The 24149-nt window shown below is 39.3% G+C and overlaps 1 protein-coding gene and 1 long non-coding RNA gene across 5 annotated transcripts; both read left to right on the top strand.

The window, feature by feature from the left end:
* The first annotated feature begins 4643 nt into the window (after positions 1 to 4643).
* On the top strand, positions 4644 to 7813 carry LOC109199429 (uncharacterized). The gene is made up of 4 exons (XR_002059838.2): positions 4644 to 4702; positions 4847 to 4948; positions 7166 to 7250; positions 7473 to 7813. It is a non-coding gene; the product is annotated as an uncharacterized LOC109199429 (long non-coding RNA).
* A 2831-nt stretch (positions 7814 to 10644) lies between these two features.
* On the top strand, positions 10645 to 15377 carry LOC109199422 (uncharacterized). Of its 4 annotated transcripts, none has more exons than XM_019354767.1 (4): positions 10645 to 10926; positions 11866 to 12452; positions 14597 to 14636; positions 15328 to 15377. In XM_019354767.1, coding segments are annotated over exons 1-4 (699 nt in total). In that variant the 5' UTR covers positions 10645 to 10856; the 3' UTR covers positions 15330 to 15377. The 4 variants fall into 4 exon arrangements, with proteins under 4 accessions (XP_019210312.1, XP_019210314.1, XP_019210313.1 ...); XM_019354769.1 differs by lacking the exon at positions 15328 to 15377 and having other exon boundaries at positions 11866 to 12225; positions 12301 to 12452; positions 14597 to 14763; XM_019354768.1 differs by lacking the exon at positions 14597 to 14636 and having other exon boundaries at positions 15328 to 15375.
* Positions 15378 to 24149: the final 8772 nt, after the last annotated feature.

The following is a 24149-nucleotide window of genomic DNA, read 5'->3' as shown; positions in this document are numbered from 1 at the left end:
TATTCTTTTTATGTGCTTTTGGTTAGAGGCTCTTATAAAGAGCCGCTCGCGTTCTGTGATTAATGTGCTTGTTAGTTCCTAATAAAGTTCAACTTCAACTTCAATTCTGATTTTTGTTTTTTTTGTTTGTTTTCCGTGTCTGGGGAAGTTTATTTACATCTTAAGTTTTCCTACTTGTTGAACCAGGTGATGCAGAATTGATCTGATCTGGAATCAGTGCAAACAAACCACTGAGCAGGTCTGTAAATTGATCCAACCTCCGGCATGCAGAACAGATGGAAGCAACAATCAGTCTCAGATGAAACCTTAGTGTAAAGCTGCTCACTAAAAGATCAAACTGACATCTGAGTCTGTTCCTGTAACAAGAAACAATAAAGTCTATAATGAGCAATAAAAGAAAATAAAGGTGTTTTTTCTCTCAGTGCAATGTTTACATGAATAAGTCTTCACCCCAAACAAACTTAGATCAACACTGTGCTGTAAGATAAGATTTAAAATTGTTGAAATGTCCTGATTCTGTATAATCTGTTCATTTAAATGAGTTTGTCTGGTTGCTATGTCCCGATGAAGGAGGTTTAGGTGTGTGTGTGTGGACTGCAAGCAAATGGGTCCAGAATAGAATGAAAGGAAAACAGACAGAGGTGTTTAGCAAATAATGGTTTTCTAGTTTAAATAATCTGACATAAGGAGATGACAACGCCGCTTTATCAATAAAACCAAAAGAAGGAAGCGATCACAACAACAAAGGAAACAACCAATCAACTAAAGAAAGATACACTTCCAGGCGCCCACAGGCCCACCCTGTCACTAGCAGCTCCACTGCTGCTGTTTTGGCCCACAAGCCCAAACTACTCCCATGAAGCAGCTCCTCTCCCCACTGCTCCACATGCAGGACAATCACAGAATAGGATGATGTCTTTTGACACCAAGAACACAACGTGGAGACACCAGAGAAACCACCCTCCTACATCCAGTTCATCCCGAGCTTATATAACCTCAGACCCAGGAGGCCAATGAACAGCACCTGTGTCCTGGGGAGAGAGAAGAGTGAGAGAGAGACAAAGGGGTGGAGCAAAAGAGGAGGTGGAGAGAGAACACCCCACCCACACAAGGGCAGTTTCAGGAATAGAAAATAGGTTCGTAAAAAAAAAATTTCTGACACCTCTCTTTCTCCAGCTGTTCCTTTGTTTAACTCCAACCAGCATTCAGTTTTTTAGGACTCTTTCTCACCTGCATGCTGCTTTCTTCACACTGCAGCCATCTTTACACTGATATTTAAATTCTTCACATCTTTAAAAAAATATTTACAAAAGTATTTTATCAGTCAGCAATGGAAAGATTAGCAGGCCTGAGCACAACAGGCAAGCGTGGGGCTGTTTGTGTGTTTGGACCTATTTTTGTTTAATGGTATGGACACAATCCCATAGTGCATAGCCAGTTGCAGATGTGTGTCACTAGTTAATCTGCCTATAGGCTATGGCACTTGGCCACAGGTGGCGCTAGTTGACTCGATTCCATTTAAGTGCACACATAGTAAACTGCATGCTTCAGTCATGAAGAAAACGCTGAAATCCGAGTAATAAAACATGTGAGGGGAACGATAACGAAGACAAGATTCTCCGGATCGTTTACTCTTGATGTCCTGTGAAAATTATTTTTCCAGTTAATCTGGAACTCCGGCACAAATACGCCCTACTTTGCAGGCCTGTGTTGATGCTCAAGAATGTAGCAATCTAATGAGATCTTCAAACCACAGTTTCTTCACTTATGTACAAAATTAAATTTAAATTCAGTACTTTGTAAAAAAGTGCAACTCCCACCAGATTAGCACAGGCAACAGGTTGTCCCCAGCTCCTTGAGAAGTAGTGATACTGAAATATCGATTCCTCCTCCAGTCATTTATGTTCTAGAATCGATTCTCATATTAAAATATCAATATTTTAGTAATTTAGTTTGTAATGTAGTTTATCAGTAACAGGAAGACAGTGGAAAGAAATTATCATTCGGACTGTCTACACTGGAGGGACCTACTTCCCCTTACACCTTTCATAATCATGAGTGAAATACGGCTGTATAAATGTGTCGCAGCCCGTTGGCGTGCACACTCACAACAATGGTTGAGCGTAAATGGAGTCATGTGTGGACGTATTTTTCCTCTGAGGAGGAGGAGAGGACAGGGGCAGGTGCTGCTGGGGCGAGACAGACGTCTCTCAGGAGTCCTTTAGTGCTGCAGGCAGGCAAGGTGTTCAAATGGCACATAGCTTCAGCTTTTTTTTATTTCTATATGATAATTCTGCATTATTAAGTGATAAGAACAAGTAATAGGTTGTCCTGTAATCATTATGACGCCATAATTTGAGACAAAATAAAAGATACAATGAATAAAATACATTTTTGTACAGAGTATAAAATCAGTATCGTCGATACCACCCCGAACTCTTTGAGGCCTTTTTCTCTTTTTTCTCCTTTTTTGCTATTTATTATAGCAGACTTATATGTTCACTCCTCATGTTTTACTATTTCTGCATTTTTTCTTAACCTGAATTACACATAGACCTGTGTGCTTAACACAGGTTTGGAAGGAGAAGCTAAAGCTGATGTTAAACCTGCATTCTTTCTAATGACCAGTAGGGGGTGACTCTGTTCTTTTACACGGGATTGCAGTGAAAGAACAGAGTCACTGCAGTTCATCAAACACATGCATCGTGTAATTTTTCCATTTTTGCTTGTGGGCAAAGATCTGATCTAAATCCACTTAATTAGGTTTAGTCACTGAAAACTAGATTTTAAGATCAGGCAGGAACATTGTTTCTTTGGCACTGATGTCTCAGCATACGAATGATACCATGATGAGCAGTAAGACAGCTCATCGTGTAACGTGTAACACATTACTGCATCCCTGGTTTGATTCGTATCTTAGCTTTCAATTTAAAGTTTTCATCAACAAGTTTTTGGATCAAGATTTTTTAAAAAGAACAAAAACAAAAATAATACAAAATTGAAAAAAAGCTGTTTGTTAATAGTTAAATTTGTTTTGGATAGTTGGATAAATTGTGTCTTTCCATGAAGAATAGTCAGTCCTCCACCACGCCTGTCTTTGAACCAATAGAAAGCTGGTGCTCAGAGGAAGAGGGCGGGCTTTACTTGGTGTCAGTGAGAGAAATGAAAAAAGCTCAAATGAGTGAGAAGGACGATGAAGGAAACATCTGTGCTGTGTCTGCTCTGTAAGTAGAATCTCTGTGTTTGTTTGAATTCTTGTACTTTGACTGTCTGCTCTCCTGATAACTGATGATGGAGGAGAAGACATGAAAAACAAATCAGGCTGAATTCAAGTTCAAAACACCACGAGGACCAACTGCAGGTCTGAACTGACTCTTTATCTTTGCTCAGGAGTCGAGGAAACACAGCAGACAGTGAAAAGCTCAAATCATTCACTCATTATATCAACACAGCTGCACAGTGGACACAAATATATCACTTTAATAATAAATATTTGGTGCATACCAACAGTGTAGTCAGTTCTCAAAAAGAGCTGCGTTTTAAGATAAAGGTGGTGCAGTGGAGTTGTTCTTTATGTTCACCTCAAATCAACCTGAGTGTCATTTCTCTTTAGTTCTGATCTCACTGCTGAGCTGCACAACAAACCAAGGTCAGTAACCTTCTTCTGTCACAGTTTAAACCTGATAAATGCTCACTGATATGACCTGATTGGGGTCATGTTTCACAATGGAGCTCACATATAAAACTGATCAAAATATTTATTTAACAAAACACCTTTTATGTCATTATGGTGATGTTGATAAAAGTCTAACAGATCATCAGTTTTTCATTTTAACCCTCACAGCTCGTCTGACTGTGAGTCCCAGCAGCTCTCAGTTGTTTGAAGGAGACTTTGTGTCTCTGAGCTGTGAGGAGGACGACAGCTCTGCTGGATGGACTCTGAGGAGAAACACAAGCAAACAACAGAGGACTCAGTGTGGAGATGGGTGGGGGAAACCAGGTGGTTCCACTTGTGACATTGTTGTATTCCCATTGGAGAGTGGAGTTTACTGGTGTGAGTCCAGAGAGGGTCCCATCAGTAACATGGTTAACCTGACAGTCACTGGTAAGCTGAGTGTGTGGAGTTAGTGTTGATGAAGCTGTGTGTAAATGGATGAAATGCTGTAGTTTGTCTCTGTGTTGAGGTGGATCAGTGATCCTGCAGAGTCCTGTCCTCCCTGTGATGGAGGGAGATGACGTCACTCTGCTCTGTAAAACAAAGACCACTCCCTCCAACCTCCCAGCTGCTTTCTATAAAGATGGCTCCCTCATCAGGAAGCAGCCTACAGGTCACATGACCATCCAGCATGTTTCCAGGTCTGATGAAGGCCTCTACAAGTGTGACATCAGCGGTCATGGAGAGTCTCCATCCAGCTGGATCACTGTCACAGGTGACACACTCACCTGTCTGTGTTTCTGCAGCTTTCAACATTCACAATGTGACGACAACTTAATGACTGTGTTTGCTTTATTTTAGACAAACACACCACCACACCTCCACCTACATCCACACCTCCTCCTGGTTCCACCTCCATCCCTCTTCCTCCATCACTCTCTCCTCCTGTTCTCTCTGTGTTATCATGTGTTGGATCAGTCTTTGTTGTGGTTCTACTGGTGTTACTGGTTCTGCTGGTGAGACGATGTGTTCACAGGAACCCTGAAGGTGAGACTCAGACGTCCTGATCTTTCATGCCCGAGTTTGTTTAATAGAATAAAGTTCACATTTATTATGACCACAGTAACAACTTAAGTTTAATCTCTGTTTAAATATTTAATTTAGATTATTTTTCATTTTGGAAAATTTCAGAATATCATAAAGATGTTTTAGAAGATGAAATCATCACTCATGTCATGTACAACGCCATCAAGATATTAAATCAGCAGCAGCAGCCAATCAGACAGCAGAGAGGTAATATCATGTCGAGGAGGATGTTTTCAAAAGTTCTGCTGAGTGGTCAGATCTGCTTCTAAAAGTGTTTTTGTGTAGCTTTACAGTTTGGGGACATTTACAGAAATTAGGAAATTGAAGAATTTAATGGACCTGCAAATGTGTTTGGTATGAAATGGGTACGAGAACATTTTCTCTCCTTTTTCCGGTCTCAGACTGAGTTAGCATGAAGTTTATTTTGCTTGAGTTATATAATGGATGGGGACAATATGCAACATGTGAGGGATGATCAGAAGTGTTTAAATATGGATGGTTGTAAATGTGCAACAAAAATTCTTCTGATTTTATGTAATCATGTTTTTAACCGTGGTTAACTGAAGCTAACAGCTCTGCAGTCGTCCAGCATCCTGTTTCTGATAGAAAGAAAACACTTCAGCTGCAGGTGTTTCAACACAGAGCTGTTTATTGTTTATCTGAAAAAAATCAGTTCAATCTCTGTTTCAATACCAGAGGTGGCAAAAGTACAGATATTTTTTATTTAAGTAGAAAATATCTGTACACTGAACCTCACACAGTGGTTCAGTGTGGGGAAAATCCCATCAGTAGGCTGTGATCTGCTGCTCTGAGGTTTCCTGTTCTTTGTAAATTGAATTCAACAAGTTGTGAGCAGATGTTTCACAAGCTATCTTGACTGATTTCCGTCCAATACACTTACAGTACACTGTGTACACTGTCCTTATACTAGACTGGATAAAGTTAGTGTGAAGGTGAAATTTAGTAAAGGAATCTCAGCGTCATCAGCTTAGTTTCAAATGTATCTCTGCTACATTTGATGTAAGTCAAAGTCAAAGTCAGTTTTATTTGTCAATTTCTTCAAATGTACTTGCCATACAAAGGAATTGAAATTACGTTTCACTCTGTCCCATGCGTAGACATTGACAACAATAAAGTGCAGATGCACAACATTTAGGTAACATACAGGAAATAACAAGACAAGACCTAACATATAATAAAGTGTTCCAAGCTAACTCTGACCATGAAACCACAGCCACTGTGCAGCAGTCACACACTAAATCCATCACAGTGTGACAAACCGAAACTGCAGATTGTTTTCAAGGAAGTTTTTGAATAACACGTAACACATATTTTTAACTCTAAGCTCTCTTCTTCCTCTCCTTTCCTCTATTCTTATCTTTCTCCATCTCTGAGTGAAGTTAGCTCTCTTTCTTTTCAGTCCCTGTGAGCTGCTAACGGTCCCGCAGCTGGACCTTTAGCTAGCAACACACTGTGAGACAAACTGCACACAAACAGTTTGTGTGTTTGCTGATGTTTATTAAGTTGATAGACATGTTGCATTTGAAATTACCTGCTTCTTAAACAACGTTACTCCCTTTATGCTCTTTCCTCTTTTCGAGGGCTAGCTAGATACTAAAGCAACCAGAACCTATGAACATTAGCACTCATTTTAGTGCTGTGCAAAAAAAACGAAAAACACCATCTTTAATCCCTGACTATGACACACAGTTTTGCCTCTTTCTTATGTTTTATGCCACATACCAAAATACTAATGTCTCTCTATTTAGGCTCAAATCATTTTGATGTTTGAAGGCGCACAGCGATTGGAAATGTTTGAAACCAAAAGTAATGACTCTGTTTCAAAAATGTAAAGAGTGGAAAGTACAGATATTTGTTTAAAAATGTAGCGAGTAAAAGTAAAATGTTGTCAGAAAAAAGAACTACTCAAGTAAAGTACAGATATAAAGTAGCAAAGTGGAAGTATTTGTACTTCAATACGTCCCACCTTTGATCTACACTTAAATTCAGATTCTTACTTTTATAAAGTTAATAATGTAATAGTTTTCATTACACTCTGACATGTTGAACACATTCATCTTGTTGAAGATTCTAATTAACATGATACTTCTCTGTACGTGATTTGGAGAATAGCAGCCTTCATGCTGTGATGTTTGCTTTGTGCTCCATGGTGAAATACATCAGTCAGCATTTACAGCGGATGGCAGCTTTATGGTCGTTCTGTGTCAAAGAAAACTTCCATGTATAGAACTGTTTCACAGCAGATGAGTTCAGATAAGAAAACTGCCATAGTTGTTATCGCTTAATCTCTTTATTGTGCCACTTTACCAAAAAGAAGAATGTTTTGCAATAGCTTTAGTGCAATAACATAAAATCAATACAGTTGTTGTACGTGCAGTAATTTAGATGTGTTTCATTCTGCAGAGACGGATTCAGTCGTAGTCTACTCAGGAGGGAGAATTGAAGACGTCAGTTATGGACAGACAACCATCAGAACAAAGAGTCCCAGGTACAGCCGCTCTTTTTAGGACAGAAACAAGCTAGCTGCTCATCCTGTTGCCATGCTAAGCTAACCACATCCTGGCTCAACCTCAAACCGCGTCCCAGTTCACACTTCAGTCTGAACTGGGACTGTGTGTGATGCAGAGAGGTGAAGATTGGAGGTCTTGATTAAACTACAAAGCTTGTAATCATGTTTCCTGTTGTTTGAACTGTTTGTGTTTGTGTTCAGACTTTAAACCAGAGCCAGACGTCATCTACTCTTCACTGAAGTAGTCCACCAGTCCAACCACTGACGTCCAGTTGCTGGTCTCTAACTGGTTCATCACAGCACCTCAGACTAGAGAACATCCACATGTTACAGAGATTTTTATAAGTATTTTCATCTTGGTTGAAAAAGCTAAAAATCACCAAACTAAACTTTTTTGTGTTCGCTGGTGTTACGAAATAAATATTTCTGCAACATCAACAAATTTTCGCTCTCACTTTCATTTCTCACGTGGGTCTCTGGGTTTCTAAAATATGTCCTGTGGAAAGTTTGATTTGTTGCTGTTTTGTTGTGGCTAACCGACACCCACCTGTCTGCAGAATACAGACAACACCAAAGAGCAGCTGCAAACAGAAAATAGCAGGATCATCATGCTTTGGTTAGAACAACTTCAGTACAGTAAACGTGTCTGTTTGATGTCGAAGACTTTTTTTCTCACCTTGAAACCAACCAACATACAAAAAACTGGCAGCAGTTTCATTTTACAGAGCTGAAGAGTTTGGGCATCTGATAAACTTGAAACTCATGAATTTGTGACTCTGACGACATCCTGACTTTTGTCACACATGTATTTTAAACTCATTTTAATATTGAACAAAGATAACCCAAACCTGGAGTGTTTGTTAACCTTCTGACAAATTTAAAAAAGAAAAAGAAAGACAGAAATGAAATACCAGTGTGTGTTTTCATTTGTGCCATTTTTATCATTTTTGAAAATTATGAACAATGTTTTTTTTAATCCTGAAGGAAAATGTCCCATCATCTGTTTGTACCCCAAATCTTAAACACGCTTGGATTGTGATCTGAAGCACACCAGCAGGTAAATCTCTGCCCAGCCCCAGGCTTCAATAGGACTTAGGAGGCCAGGGACGACCTGAGCCGCCCCAGTGTTTAGGCGCTGGATCACCCCATCTGACTGCTGGTTAGGGACTCTGTCTCCCGTCTTTCAGCCCTGTTAACTCACCACTGGACTCCTCCCCTCCAGAGGGGCTCTTCATTCCTGGCCTTTTCAGTGGACAGGTTCTGTCTCATACACTTCTGAAGTGTGAGATGGAAAATTTGACTTATTTGGCTGTGGCTACCTAATACACATTTTTTGAATGCAGAAAACAAATAATAAACAAAGTGCACTGAGATGCTTGAGAACAGGAAGTGTGTGTCTGACAATGAATAGTTTTTATTTCTGAATAACAGGACGTGTAATTTTGCTCTCATGGTGGAAGTGTTTGCATGATGTTTATTGTTTCCTCATCTCATCTCTGTTCTTTCTTCAAAATTATCCAGCGCAATGTTTGATTCTGTCCTCATGATGGCACTGTTGTTTCATTGTTAAAACTGCAGGACTGCAGAGGTAGAACAGTGTTTTAGAAGTGCACTGCACAGCCCCAAGTATTCACTTATTCATCCAAGTCATTGAATTCAAGTGTTCCAATCACTTCCATAGTGACAGGAGTGTAAAACTTCCTCTCTACTAAATATTCCGCAGTCAGCTGTTAGTGGTGTTATAACAAAGTGGAAGATTCTGGAAATGACAGCAACTTAGCCATGATGAAGTTTGTCAGCACAAACTTTCTGCAGAGTCAGTTGCTACACAGCACCAAGCTTCATGTGATCTTCAGATTAGCTAGAGACAGTGTGTAGAGAGCTTCATGGAATAGGTTTCCATGCTCGAGCAGCTGCATGCAAGCCTCACCAAACTCAGTGAATGGATCATATGCGGTGGTGTAAAGGATGCCACCACTGGACTTATTGTTACTGTTATTGTGCTCTATAATAATAACACCACAAAGACAGACAGGAGAATGAGCTTTAGGAGTCCATGCACATTTAAAAAGCTCACAGTGTCCCCGCAGCTGAATGCTACTGACACCCTTCAACGAATATGCTTTGAATTATGTTCTTTTTGGTAACAACTTTAAAAACCATGGATTAGTTGCTGCAGCTCAGCCCAAGTTTATTATTCCAAGATAAATTGTAAGTTTTGTTTTCGCAAAGTGGGAACAACAGAAATAAGTTACAGAGGGTCATTCAAGATTCAAGATTCGTTATTTGTCACGTGCATGGTTACACAGTTATAACACGCAGTGAAATGTGACCTGATACGCTTCTCGATTGTGTAAAGAAAAAAGAGAGAGACAGACAGAACTTTATATACAGGGAATGAGTGTATACAAAGAGGACATTATGTGCAGCAAGTGGGTGGGTTATGTACATTTTATAAACAGAAATAAAATAAAATAAAACAATCTGGAAATTTACAGGGTTGTTGCATGTTGAGGCAGCATTGCACTGTTGAATGAGTAGCTGCAGAGCTCAAACCCTCCTCCAGCAAAACACCAACACAAAAGCTTGTGCTGGGACCTCACTAGGTTGGATTTCTATGTCTGAGCAGCTGCTGTAGGTGTAAAGAGAAGCTGGCCCAGTGTGTTTCTCCATATAATGCAGTTTTAAAGCATGCACTGAAGATATTCTGCACTCATGTTGACTTCAGGAAATAATTCTAATATCAGTTTACAGTTGTGGTTTAGCTGAACACTCTCTCTTTTTTTCTTTTTTTTCCAACAATTTTTTATTTTTTATTTTTTTTTAAATAATAACAGTGATTTCAGCCAAATGCCCTTCATCAAAGTTGGCTGCCGCCCATTATGCAGGCACAAGCAAAAGAAACCACAGCCTGTTTTAATTCTCATGTTTTACGTACCAAAAAACCAAAAGTCGTCAGGCCTCAGCAAGTCTAAAAATGAGGTAAATGCAACCTGAGATGAACTACAACAAACGACACGTTACAGTGACTTGTTTTATTGATCAAAATCCACAGTTCAGGAGCTGTGTGTGATAAGTGCTGCTCCATCTGTGAAGCACATCATGATAAATGAGTTCAATGTCTTTTATCATCTGAAGAAGCTAAAGCTGTCAGACTTTATCTGGCTCAGTATAAAGAAGAAAACCACCTCAGTCATTTGCATTCACACCCTCACTGCGGTGGTATGTAGCTTGTCTGTACGCGTTTATGTGGGCGTTTCCACTGGTTCATTCTTTCCCTCTGTAATCAGATGTACACAGAGACTCCTCCCTGGTGCTCCATAACAAACAAAAGATTTGCTCTCCGTGGCTCCAACACAGCTTGTTTCTTGGAGGCTGCAGTTAAATATGGAGATAAGTCACATGTGAAAATTATTCAGGAACTGAAACCGTTAAAAACTCAGGTGCGATAAAGTCTGCTCTGTTATTAACACACCCATTGCACAGCTGTGACATGACTCCATTGGATGGTTGGATTTCAGTCAGTGAAGAGTAATGCAGTCAGGTTTTATTGAACTTGGGTTATGTTATTGAAATCCATCAGAAATGTCTGCTGTAACTGCGTCGCTCTGCTCCACTTTGCTGTTTGTCGGCCTCGTTGTTGTTGACTCTACAGGTGAGATTTAGCTCTGTTTCTTTTTGCTTTTTAAATGCTTCGGTCTTTTTGGCATATTAATAATTATTTTCATATCGATTCGGCTTGTCTGTGTGTGTGTGAAGGTGACACGATGCTGGATGGAGTCTGTTAGGACTTGTCACTGTATGTGTCCAGGTGTGTCAGTGCGATGTGTTGAAGTTTCAGGAGTAGCTTTTTTTTAATGACTTATTCTGACTGCCATGAGCATCGAGACCTGAGTATTTAATTCAATTATTTCTAGATGATGGGGGAGAGCTAAGAAAGATAAGCCTAAATGTTTTCATGTTTTTGTTTTATGGTTATTTTTGTTTTGTGTTTTTGTCATGGATTTTGTATTTGTGGCATTTCTGAGATATTTTGGATGTGCAGCTGCTTTCTTGACCTGTGCGACACGGTGCAAAATAATAATTGCAATTATAATAATAACATATAACATAAGAAGGTACATGTTTATCGTAGGTAAGTTTAACCCCTTTTTGTGGGGTTTTGAGACTTTTACATGATTCATTCCTCAAGATTTTCCCCCATAAAAACATAAATAAATTGCAAAACACAATTTTAAGCCAAAATAAATGTCAGATGTAGCAAATGTGATACAAATTACAACTCATAAATGTCAATTAAATAAAATTAAATAAATTCTCAGCGTTCAATAAACAATCCATTAAAAAAAGAAAAAAAAAGCAACAACATATTTTTTCACTAATGTTAAGAAATGCTTTTATTAGTGGGTGTAGTATTTTCTGAAATGTAAGAAATGTTGTTAATATTTTTATAGTAAGACACACACGTATATTTCACCACTGATCACTAACTCATTTCCAGTGATGTAAAATAAACCGTGTGTGTTCAGCAGAGCTCAGTGGTCTCACTGTAGCTCCTCACACTAACCAGCTGCTGTTGTTTCCTCTCTTTCAGTTGTGATAAACATCCCAGCTGTATCTGGACAAAGTGCCATTCTGTCGTGTCGAACTCAAAACAAATCCGTCATAGTGGTGGAGTGGAGCAGACCTGACCTCAAGAATAAGCATGTCCTTTTTTACCGGGATGAGCAGTTTGATACAGACAGCCAGCATCCATCTTTTAAGCAGCGGGTGGCTCTGAAGGACAGACAGATGAAGGATGGAGACGTGTCTCTCATCCTGAAGTATGTGACGATTAACGACACCGGAACATACCAGTGTCGTGTTTTCATTAGAGGGACAAACCGCAGGAAGAGAGCCATTTTGGAGACTGAGCCCATCTGCATCATCAAACTGAGTGTCTCTGACCCTTCAGGTGAGTCATTAGAGTTCAGTGTGTCTGTGATCACCCACCTGACAGCTGACACTCACGCCTGTTTCTCACCTGCAGGACCACCAGGAGGACGAGAGAGGTTTAGACATATTGGACTGATCGCTGCCCTTTTACTTTTCAATTCGTCAATGCTTCTTCTTGGAGTTGTTTTTTTCATCCACAGAAGACGAAAACAACAACAGACTCACGGCTCACAGAAGCCTCCTGGTGTGAGTGATTCTCCTGCTGCTGATATTAGTGTAGAAACAGAGAGGATCTACACTACATAGAAGCTGGTGATGCTGAACTTCTGGCAGACATCAAGCATGTTGAGAATTTGATTTGATTATACTGGATTAGTTAGCACCACACGTATAAAACAAAGTGGCAGTCACATTAACTTCTCCATCCATCAATCCCCCACCAGAGCTAACCATGTACTCTGCTAGCATTTAACTATAATTGAGGCCCAGATAACCAAGAAACTGCAAGATCTCAGTGATCTTGGCATTACTAAGAATCAGGAACGTGCCTAGCACCAACAGCAAACTGAGAAAGAGGATTGGCACAAAAAACAAATAGACCAAACTAAGGTTTTTCCCATGGTACAGTACTGACACCACCTCTCAGTCTCGAAGCTCTTCTGCCAATCACATGACTAACTCAGCAGTCAGTGTCATTACAGCATTATGAAAAAAACACAGATTGAAATCAGTTTCATGTAACTGCAGAGTTTGGTAGTTCCAGCTGACGCCTCGCACCTTTCTCTCACACACAGAGAACACAGTCTGGCTCTGTTTCCTCTGCTGCCTGTTGCTGGTGTTTATTTATTTATGTATTTATTATTGGCATAGGAAGAACACGTGGGCCCTGTTCCAGGAATAAGGGTTGGGTTACATCTCTAAGTTTGTTTAAACAGTGATGAGGGAGACTCAGATTTTCCCTTCAAGTTTATTTTAACTCTGAGTCAGTTTCTGGGTTAACAGACTCAACAGACCAGTTTCTCTTTGGCTGAATGACACTCGGTGTCATTTTCTCCTTCATAAAGTTGCTGTCAAAGAGCTTAAAGGAGCAAAATAATGAGAAGAAGCTGGTTTAAACTCCAGTTACAGGTTAGTGTCCATGTTTATAACTGTGGACAGTGATGCAGCTGTCAGACGGTCAGTTTCATTGAACTGAAAAAGAAGATGAGGTTGAAATGACAGATTGCAGAACAAGATTCACTCATTAAATGATGTCAAACAGTATTTCAAAGGTTGAGAGTCTAAACAGAAGAAAATCACCTTAACATGTCTCAGTGGGTCGACTCAGAACTAGAGCGCCTGAGGATGTTGTTACTCTGTAACAGTTCAACAAACCATGTCCGAGTTCACTCGCAGAGCTGCACGGATCTAAAACTGAAAGGATCACAGATTTAAACTGGATCAGGCCAACTTGGCTTTGGTTATGTCCCAGCTCTGGAGCCATTTTTACTCCATTCATATTCATTTTGTCCTCATATGATCTGTGTCTCTTATTTAAAATGTCTCCTTCTTCCAAAACTATAGTGAAATATCTAAAATCTGTAAAAGCTGAGACATTTGTAATATTTTTGCCTTTAATCAGAAAACTTTACACAAAAAAAGACTTGGAAAGCTATTAGAGTTATTTTTCAGCTGTTCTGGAGCAGGATCTGATGTCAGAGTCGACCTGCTCTATCTTCTCACTGTTGTCATTGAACATTGAGGGGCAGACAGATGATGTGGGTACAGGCTGACGTTAATGATCCTGAACATCCAGCAAGGAGGCATCAAACACTGAATTTCATGCAACTTCACATTAGTCTAATTATGCTGTAAGGATTTAGATGACAGACATTTCTTCTGCTCTTGAAAAAAAAAAAGCCAACTCAAATGTGAGTTACAAATAGTTTCCTTGTAACAGCCAGTAGAGTTTGAGTGTTTTGGCTCCCAAAGACAAACTGTTACAGAATAATCACAGACACGAGCAGCAGACAACATCAACACTGTATGTGACTGTCTGAATGTGGGGGAGGTTACTGTGGCTGATAGCAATAATGAATCTGCCTGATAGTGTTCAGCATCCGTTAATTGAATACTTCTGGGTGAGATATACAAAGTTTTACTGCAGCGATTTGAAACCAAAGAGAGAAAATATTAGAGTCAGATCAATGTTTCCTCTGATTGGTGAAGCTTTAGTGTAAATAGTTATTTTCCTTCCATGAAGGAGGCACTTTGGTCTTTTTTTACTTCACTTAAGTATTGGTGATAAATATAAGTTTGTTTGTGTCACTGTTAATAAAGTCTTACATGTGCTAATTGTGCGTTTTTTAAATTATTCTTAATTCTTAAGTGTTCATCTGTTTTCACAACAGATTTCATTGGACGATGACCAGCGTCATGCATCTGCTCCATGTATGTTTCTGCCTTGCAATTTGTGATTGGCAGGATTAACCTTAATGCAGTGATGTTACTGTGATTCTATTGGCTCAAATGATTAAAAGGAGGGTCGATGATGAAAATAGCCCAGAAGAAGCCGAAGTTGCTGCACAAAAAAACTGAAAATCACACGGACTGATTTCACTGTACAAAAACACGTCTCATTATGCATGTGTGGGGGTAATTCTTCAAAAAAATATTTAAAAAACAAAAATTTGAATCATGAAAATAAGTTAAATCATTTCTGCTGTTTAATACCTAAGACATTTCAACTCCCACGGATTCTGCTTAACTGCAGAAGGCCCGGCTGTCTTGACTAAAACCTCTGTAACTTTGCTCTGTTCAACTTCAGCAGCATCAGTCTTTGCACAGATAATGTCCATATGCTGAGTGATGATTTTCTGGAGTTTATTGTCCACCACAGCATGTTTTCAAATGGGTATAATGCTATAAAATACAAAAACAAAAAATTTAGGCAAGGAAAAAAAACATATTTTTCCCTTGTTCCCTGCTCAGTTACTTTAACACAGTAATGTCTGCTGTAATATTTATACCTCTCATGAAGTCTCACAAGTGTTAGCTTTATTTTGATACCAAGACTGTTTATACTGAGTTTTTAATTGCAGAGAAATACTCCATTTATTTTGTGCATGTCATTTTCGAGCAGGAGCCTCAGAAAGCCTGAAGCCAGTTGAAGTCAACCCCCACCCCCACCCCCACCCCCACCCCACTGATTTCCTAGAAAAGGTGACATGATTCACTCTGACAGGTGTGAATGTGTGAACATGTTCAAACTCAATTTAACTTTTCATGTCTACCATGTACTTGGTTTGTGTTTTCCTCAAAACATTCCCACAAATGTTTGTAAGATGCAAAGTGAAAAGGTTTGGTTTAGATAAGAAGTAAGAAAACACGAGTTAGAAAAACTCTTAAATTATACAAAATTGAGATATGCAAAGTGTCTCTGTGGTGGCTGGTTTTAGTAAACAGTGCTCTGTGTCACCATCCTGAAGGCAGCAGTTTGAACGGTTGTGAGGGCTCAGCAGAGATGTTTCCTAACCCTGGACTTGTACGGGTCCTGGATAGAGAGAAGATTGAACATCAGAGCCGATGCATTTATTGAATATGTTCACTGTACTCTGGAAATAAATGAGCTCTTCTTTAGTTTAAAATAGAAGTGTTTACAGGTTGATCAGGAAGCACAGGAAGCTCCACAGTCTCACTCATCTCCAGTCTAAACACAGGACTGAGTTAATCTTTATCTACAGTAAATATAAATGTAACCATTTCATTAGAACTGCGCATGCTGATTTTGTTCGCTCTTTAACAAACTGTGAAAGCATCACTGATGATCTGCTTGTATCCATACTAGTATATAAAGTCCAACATCTCCCTCTAGTGGCCATATATAAACCATGTGTGAGGATGGTGTTAATGTAAAATGTGAATCATAGTGTTCCAGTCAGTCATCAGTGTGTCTCTGCACAGCTGTAATTAAAATGTGTTCAGAGGGCCTCAGTGTCTGAATGGTTCTAGTTCAGCTCCATAACAGCAGCGTCCCTGGTTTGATTCCTGTGTTTCAACTCATATCTGCCTCTCTCACTGAGGGGGACGTAACTACATGGATGTTACTTTCATTTTTTTCAGATTTTTATTTTCATCTGTGTGAATTTTTGGGACATCAAAGATATAGGAAATGAATTACTGCTGTACCATGTGTGAAGCAAAATAAAAAATGAAATGAAATGAAATATAAGATATATTTCGATTAATTTAAAACAGTGCTTTCTTATATGTTTCAGATTACTGGCCACAATAGACTTTATATGTTCCCTCATCAAGGTTTGTTCTAATCTATCTTTTCATCAGAAGTGGTTTAAAGTGTTTGTTTGGGTTGCTTTTTTTTCCACAAAAAGCCAATCCATTATATTTTTTAATAGTTGTGTAACGTAATATACTTGACTACAATCATAAGACAATCACCCACCTCTGTGTTTGCACCAATAGAAAAGCTGGTGCTCAGAGGAAGAGGGCGGGCTTTACTTGGTGTCAGTGAGAGAAATGAAAAAAAGCTCAAATGAGTGAGAAGGACGATGAAGGAAACATCTGTGCTGTGTCTGCTCTGTAAGTAGAATCTCTGTGTTTGTTTGAATTCTTGTACTTTGACTGTCTGCTCTCCTGATAACTGATGATGGAGGAGAAGACATGAAAAACAAATCAGGCTGAATTCAAGTTCAAAACACCACGAGGACCAACTGCAGGTCTGAACTGACTCTTTATCTTTGCTCAGGAGTTGAGGAAACACAGCAGGCAGTGAAAAGCTCAAATCACTCACTCATTATATCAACACAGCTGCACAGTGGACACATGACTTTACTGTGTTATTTTAAAGTATTGGATATTTTATATTTAATTGAAATATAGGTCAGTGCCCAGTGCTGTTTTTTTATTATTAATATTAGTAAGGAGAGATGTACAGCAAATCAGGTAGAAAGAGAGGGGAAGACGCTGCTTTCAAACCATGTGTTCAACTGCTAACACATTGAGCTAAACCAGTGCCCCCACTACTGGTTTTCAGATAGAAACTGATGTCATGAAGAATCTAAACTCTATCAATACTTGTGAGATCTTCCAAAAGATTTTTTTTTTTTTTTAAATTTACACACACTCCAATCTTGTGTTGCTCGAACTTTACTGAAGCATGTTACTGGCTTCAGACTAAAATGAGCAGATATATCACAGATGGGTTTGTGTGTTTGTCAGCTGTTTGTGTGGAGTTGGTCTTTATGTTCACCTCAAATCAACCTGAGTGTCATTTCTCTTTAGTTGTGATCTCACTGCTGAGCTGCACAACAAACCAAGGTCAGTAACCTTCTTCTGTCACAGTTTCAACCTGAGAAATGCTCACTGATATGACCTGATTGGGTTCATGGTTCACAATGGAGGTCACATAAAAAACTGAATGAAATTATTTATTTAACAAAACACCTTTTACGTCATTCTGTTGTTTTTGACAAAAGTATAACTGGTCATCAGTTTTTCATTTTAACCCTCACAGCTCGTCTGACTGTGAGTCCCAGCAGCTCTCAGTTCTTTAAAGGAGACTTTGTGTCTCTGAGCTGTGAGGAGGACGACAGCTCTGCTGGATGGACTCTGAGGAGAAACACAAACATAGGAAACAGCGCTCAGTGTGGAGATGGGTGGGGAAAACTAGCTGGTTCTTCTTGTAACATTAGCTACATCATCCCATCAGACAGTGGAGTTTACTGGTGTGAGTCCAGAGAGGGTCCCATCAGTAACATGGTTAACCTGACAGTCACTGGTAAGCTGAGTGTGTGGAGTTAGTGTTGATGAAGCTGTGTGTAAATGGATGAAATGCTGTAGTTTGTCTCTGTGTTGAGGTGGATCAGTGATCCTGCAGAGTCCTGTCCTCCCTGTGATGGAGGGAGATGACGTCACTCTGCTCTGTAAAACAAAGACCACTCCCTCCAACCTCCCAGCTGCTTTCTATAAAGATGGCTCCCTCATCAGGAAGCAGCCTACAGGTCACATGACCATCCAGCATGTTTCCAGGTCTGATGAAGGCCTCTACAAGTGTGACATCAGCGGTCATGGAGAGTCTCCATCCAGCTGGATCACTGTCACAGGTGACACACTCACCTGTCTGTGTTTCTGCAGCTTTCAACATTCACAATGTGACGACAACTTAATGACTGTGTTTGCTTTGTTTTAGGGAAACACACCACCACACCTCCACCTACATCCACACCTCCACCTACATCCACACCTCCACCTACATCTACACCCCCTCCTGATTCCACTTCCATCACTCTTCTTCCATCACTCTCTCCTCCTGTTCTCTCTGTGTTGTCATGTGTTGGATCAGTCTGTGTTGTGGTTCTACTGGTGTTACTGGTTCTGCTGGTGAGACGATGTGTTCACAGGAAACCTGAAGGTGAGACTCAGACTTCTAAATTTTAGTGTTTTTGTTAGTTGGTTTTTTTCTTTTTCCTTTTCTTTTAAACAGCTTTCTTAGATTAAATGTTCTTTCAGAGTTTTAGTCATTTTTTTTTTCATTTAAAATTCACTGCAGCTGAACACGAGGCAACCATGGGAAATGACATCAACACTGACATCACATACGTCCAAATATCACATCGCCAGCAGCCAGTCACACAAAACAAAGGTAAATTGTTGCTTTGGTTATTTTTCAGGAGCTGCTGGGAGCGTGAAAATCCTGCTAGAGGAGTTGTTCTGTTCCAGTCAGCGTTTAATCCAGTTACTTCTCACAGCTAATGTTGCCGAGTCATAATAACCTGGTTTAGGTCCCTGGATGAATGTTACTGTATATCTCAGTGTTGTTTGGTTCAAATACAGTTTAGCATCATTTTCTTTCAACCACCTTTGGCCTGGTGTTGCAGATTTAGCCACAGGTACACTTTATATGGAGCCCACAGACCATCTTTCAGTGACACAATTAAGCAATAAATCAGGTTGGGCTCAGATGTGTGTGTGCTCTGTACAGTCTGTCTCTTTATGATTTTCAAAATGATAATAAATTGTTCTTTCCAATCCTGCTAACAACTGTGGCCTCTTTAAAATTCTGTTGTTAAAACCACAGCAGCTGCTTCCTGTTATTCCCATTAACTGTTGTCTGACACTGATGAAAACTCTCACTGCAGCATGTCATGCTCATGGTGCTGTTCATGTCGTGAGGACCTTTTCGGGTTGTAGGTTTGGTTTGTGGTAAAATGTGCCCGTCTGTATCAAAGGATGATCAAAAGATATCCACCTACTTTTACATAGAAACATCTTCCAACTCTGACGTCAAATCCTGTTTTGCAATAGTGAAGAAAAAAAAAGAAACTCCGAAAACCTGCTGTTATTTTAAAAAGTTATCATTTATCTCATACAGCTGCATAAACTGTAATGTGTAGTGTGGTAATGTAAAAGTACTGTTGTTGTTATAACTGCAGTAATTTCTCTGTGTTTTATTGTGGAGAAAGTGATCCACCTGCAGTCTATTCAGCAGTGAGAACAGGAAGTGTCAGTTATGGACAATCAGACAGCAGACCGATACGACCGGATGTACAGCTGATCTCAATCTCCAGCTTTTGACAGAGCCGAGCTAACCACATCCTGACTAAAGCCAGTACATCAAATTGTCTTCTCGCTTGGAAAGGAAAATGTTTTCTTTCATGCAAAAGAGGAACTATTTCTATTTTACACCCAACTGTTCCAAACTACACTCGTATTAAGAACATTTGTTGGAAATATTGTTGTTTGAACTGTGTGTGTTTGTGTTCAGACTTTAAACCAGAGCCAGATGTCGTCTACTCTTCACTGAAGTAGTCCACCAGTCCAACCACTGACATCCAGCTGCTGGTCTCAGCACCTCAGACCAGAGGACATCCGCACGTCGCAGAGATTTTTATGTCTTTTTTCTAGTTAATATGACTCATGCTTCTGAGCTTAAAAAAAAAGCCTTTTAGTGCAAAATCAACAATATAAACTTTTTTCTATATATATATATTTTTGTCATATTTCTGTAGCATCAATAAAATTTTGGTGTCAGTTGTGTTTCTCACGTGGGTCTCTGGGTTTTTAAAATATGTCCTGTGGAAAATTTGATTTGTTGCTGTTTTGTTGTGGCTAACCGACACCCACCTGTCTTTAGTGCACAGCGAACATCAGTCAGCAGCTGCAGACTAAAAATAGCAGGATCATGCAGTGGTTATAACAGCTTCAGTGCAGTAAACGTGTCTGTTTGATGCCAGAGAATTTTTCTCACCTTGAAACCAACCAGCAGCAGCTGACATCCAAAAAACCCACAACAGTTTTATTATTACAGAGCTGAAGGGTTTTGGCATCTGATAAACCTCAAACTCATGAATTGTGACAGCTGTGGAAAAGCATTTGACCACTTCCTGTCTTTGTACTGACATTTTCAAAATAGGCTCAATACCTTTGATTCAGCTGTATCATTTATAGCATTTGTATTTGTGAGGCAAGTGCACAGGAACAAGTGCAAGTGCAGTCTCCCCAGTGCTTCCTGCAGGATGCAGCATCTAACTAGCTGAAGAGGAGCAAGCTGCTTTACCAGGAAGGGAAAAGAGAGGGAGCCATCGTAACTACTTAATGGTTAAATGTGCTCGAGGGCATTTGACAAACTGAAAACTTTAAAATGACATGTAATGATGTATTACAACAGATGGTGTGATTTTCTTTTTAGCTTTCTGTTCTAATATAAATCAGTTTTCTAAAGTTTGTGTGGAAAATTATCCAATGTAATGCTTCACTTTGACCCCATGGTGTCAGTATTGACTCACTGATAACACCAAAAAATCCAACCATGGCCTTGAACCTTTGGTGGAGGTCATGAATGTCCATGCTGTATTAGCTGGAATAGTCTGGAGCCTGTCCCAGCAAGGCTGGTTACACCCTGGACAGGTCACCAATCTGCCAGTTATCAATAACTACCAGTACAGCGCGATGTTAGCACAATTCCACAACAGTCTAAGTGTAAGATTAAAGGTTTCCTACTGTTCATGCACACTGCTGCATCTTAGACTATTAGGCTGGTGTTGGTGGAGCTGACTCTGTAAAATTGAAGTCCAACTTGAAGTAGAAATAAGAAAAAGTAGAAATTTGTAACTTTCCATCTCAGATGAAAGTGACAATATTGCTACCGTTGTATAGAAGAGTGTAACTGTGTCGCTAGATTTAAGGGTTAGCTAAGTCATGCTTAAAGTGGTAAAAGGTCCCTTTGGTATGGTAACATCATGGCAACTTATGATGAACACACATTAAGCGTAAAAATATGTATATACACAATTCAAGCTTTTCTCCAGAGTTGCTGGGTTTTTTGTTGTTTTTTGCAGCAACAGTGTTGAACAGATGAAATAATTTGTCCAATAAGGATAAAAACTGTTTACAAACTCTGGGCTTGACATTAAAAAAAGCAAAAACGAAACTTAAAATAGAAAAAATGCAGATATTGGTCAATACACTGAGGTAATATATACACAATAGTAGTGTAAATTATGATAACACTGATGATGTTGAATTTTATTATTATATTGATGTTCTTTGAACATCCTTGTTAGCTCTTTCTGTCACAATATATTTGATTGGTTAGGCTGTGTTTTCATTGATTTTCTGAAAAAGAAAAGTGAACCATGTCAAATGGTCACTTTTATGTCAGAGCACACACAGAGGCTAAAGCTGAAGGCTGATCATCACTGTCAGTAGCTGTTGTCTGAAACTGGGCTGTTATGTTTGATCATCACCTGCGACAAAGAAAACCTGGTCATGTTGGACTAGCTCCATAGCACACCCTTCAGATCAGTCACTGTAAAAACATGATAATGTGCACATGTAATAAATAATTTAATACTATTTGAAGGAATTGATGGTTCAGTTCCACCATCAGTGATAACCACTGTGCTGCCCCACAGAGAGTATCGGAGAGTGAAACACTTATCTGTTTGTTTATTTCTTTAATTAAGCACACATATTTGCCATATTTGCTCATCCACCAGGGGGCGCTGAAGCCCCCTCAATAGCCTTACTTTTCACAACCTTTACTATGTTTTTGCTTATTTTCTTCATTTCCAATATGTCTGTGAAGGTTCTCAGTCATCCAGGTCATCGTAGTCTAAGGAGCTTGGAAAGAAAAGCGTCTGGACTTCTTTAAGTTGCTTCAAGACGTTTGTCTTGGGGGGACACTCCCACAGAGCTTAAATCTGGGACTCTCCACCATTTGACCCTAGAACTGAAGAAGTTTTTCGGATAAGAGGTGAAACGTCTTCAAGCAACTTAAAGAAGTCCAGACGCTTTTCTTTCCAAGCTCCTTAGATTCAATTTTCAGTATTTAGTTCAAGGTTTTTACTGTTTGACTATAAACTGTTTTTCACTCAGTGCCAGCTCAGAGACAGACCTGGTCTCTCCTGGTCACACTTTGTTCCTCCTCTCTTCTCTCCTGCTGAGTTTTACCACATTTGTTTTGCTGCCATTAACTGATCATGCTGACATGTTTCAGTGGAAGAAGAATAAAGAGGAAAAGAATAAAATCTTCACATAATCAGAGTAGCTGCTGATTAATTTTCACTCAACCATTTAGTCCTTGATGAAGGTAGTTTTACAGCAGGACATTTGACATGATATGAAATGACACACCCAGATTTCAGCTGTCCCAACAACAAACACTGACTGGTGAACCCATCTGACCACAATATAACTAAAGCAGGCCTTTATGAAATGTGACACTCTTTATGTGACTCACTTCACCACAAACACAAAACTGTTTTTAGAGATTCCTTCAGATCCTTTTAGAGGAAATGTCAATGCTGAGAATCATTGGAAACAGAGACCGAAATGTTAGTGAATTAAGGTCAAAATGGGACTTTTCATGTATTATAACTAGTTTTGAGCAGCCAGCTACCTCATATGATGATATGAGTCTTCATAATTTTCCCAAAATGCACTTTTTCAAGTTTTCACCTATGAATTATCAGACATAAGATCACACAGGGTGTGTTTCTGTTTGTCTTTGTCATAGATATTAAATTAGTAAAATTTCTTTAAACATGATATATCCCATCATGCACTTGGAGTTGATTTGGTTTCAGCTCAAATTCCATTTTCAGCCCTGAAACGTTTATGTGGCTTTATCATGCACGTTCCGTTATGAGGAATCAAAATGCTGAAAAAATCAGGACACAGATTTAAACCTCTCAGCTGTGTATAAATTTGGGCTACTTTAAGTATGTTTATGGTATTTGTCAAATAAAGAGCATCAAATCCTGTCACTTGAGAAGTCGAGGAATTTGGTTGTATTAGTGATGCTATGAAGTCAAACAGGTCTAAGGTGTGTCATATAAAACAGCTGACGGGGAAATACGGGTTAGATTGCTGTGTGTAGCTGTTTAGTGCGGCCAGAGACCAAACCAAGGTCACTGTCCTCAAAGATTTTCTTTTCTTTTTCTTTCCTATTTTTCTATTTGCTCTCAGTGGATACTTTTTCCATCCTGATGATGAGAAGAATGTTTGAAGATGTCAGAGATCCTTCAGAACAACAGTAAGTGTTTAAAATGACGTCTTTCAGTCTTTTAGCTAATCTGGCAGGATAACTGAAGTCTGTGAGCTTCAGTGGATTAACAGATTGTTCATGTTAATCCATCTGAACCAGGATTAAAGCTTCACTTTACTGGTTACAGATGAATGTCATGTGGATTTAGTGTGAAGCATTTGATTTACTGTTGGCTGGTACATGTACTTTGTCACTGTGTGCAAGTAGAATTTTCAGATATCTGTACCCGTGCTTATGTAGTACTATGTTGTATTTGTGTAGTTTTTTTTTCTGACAACCTTTCACTTTTACTTCCTACATTTTTAAACAAATATCTTTACTTTCTAGTTCTTACATTTTCAGAACAGGCTCATTATTTCACATCACTGCAACCCTTTAAACATCGAATCTATTTAAGT

Source organism: Oreochromis niloticus, linkage group LG3 (assembly GCF_001858045.2).
Source record: "Oreochromis niloticus isolate F11D_XX linkage group LG3, O_niloticus_UMD_NMBU, whole genome shotgun sequence".
NCBI classification, from domain to species: Eukaryota; Metazoa; Chordata; class Actinopteri; order Cichliformes; family Cichlidae; genus Oreochromis; species Oreochromis niloticus.
This window is presented reverse-complemented; position numbering and strand designations above follow the sequence as displayed.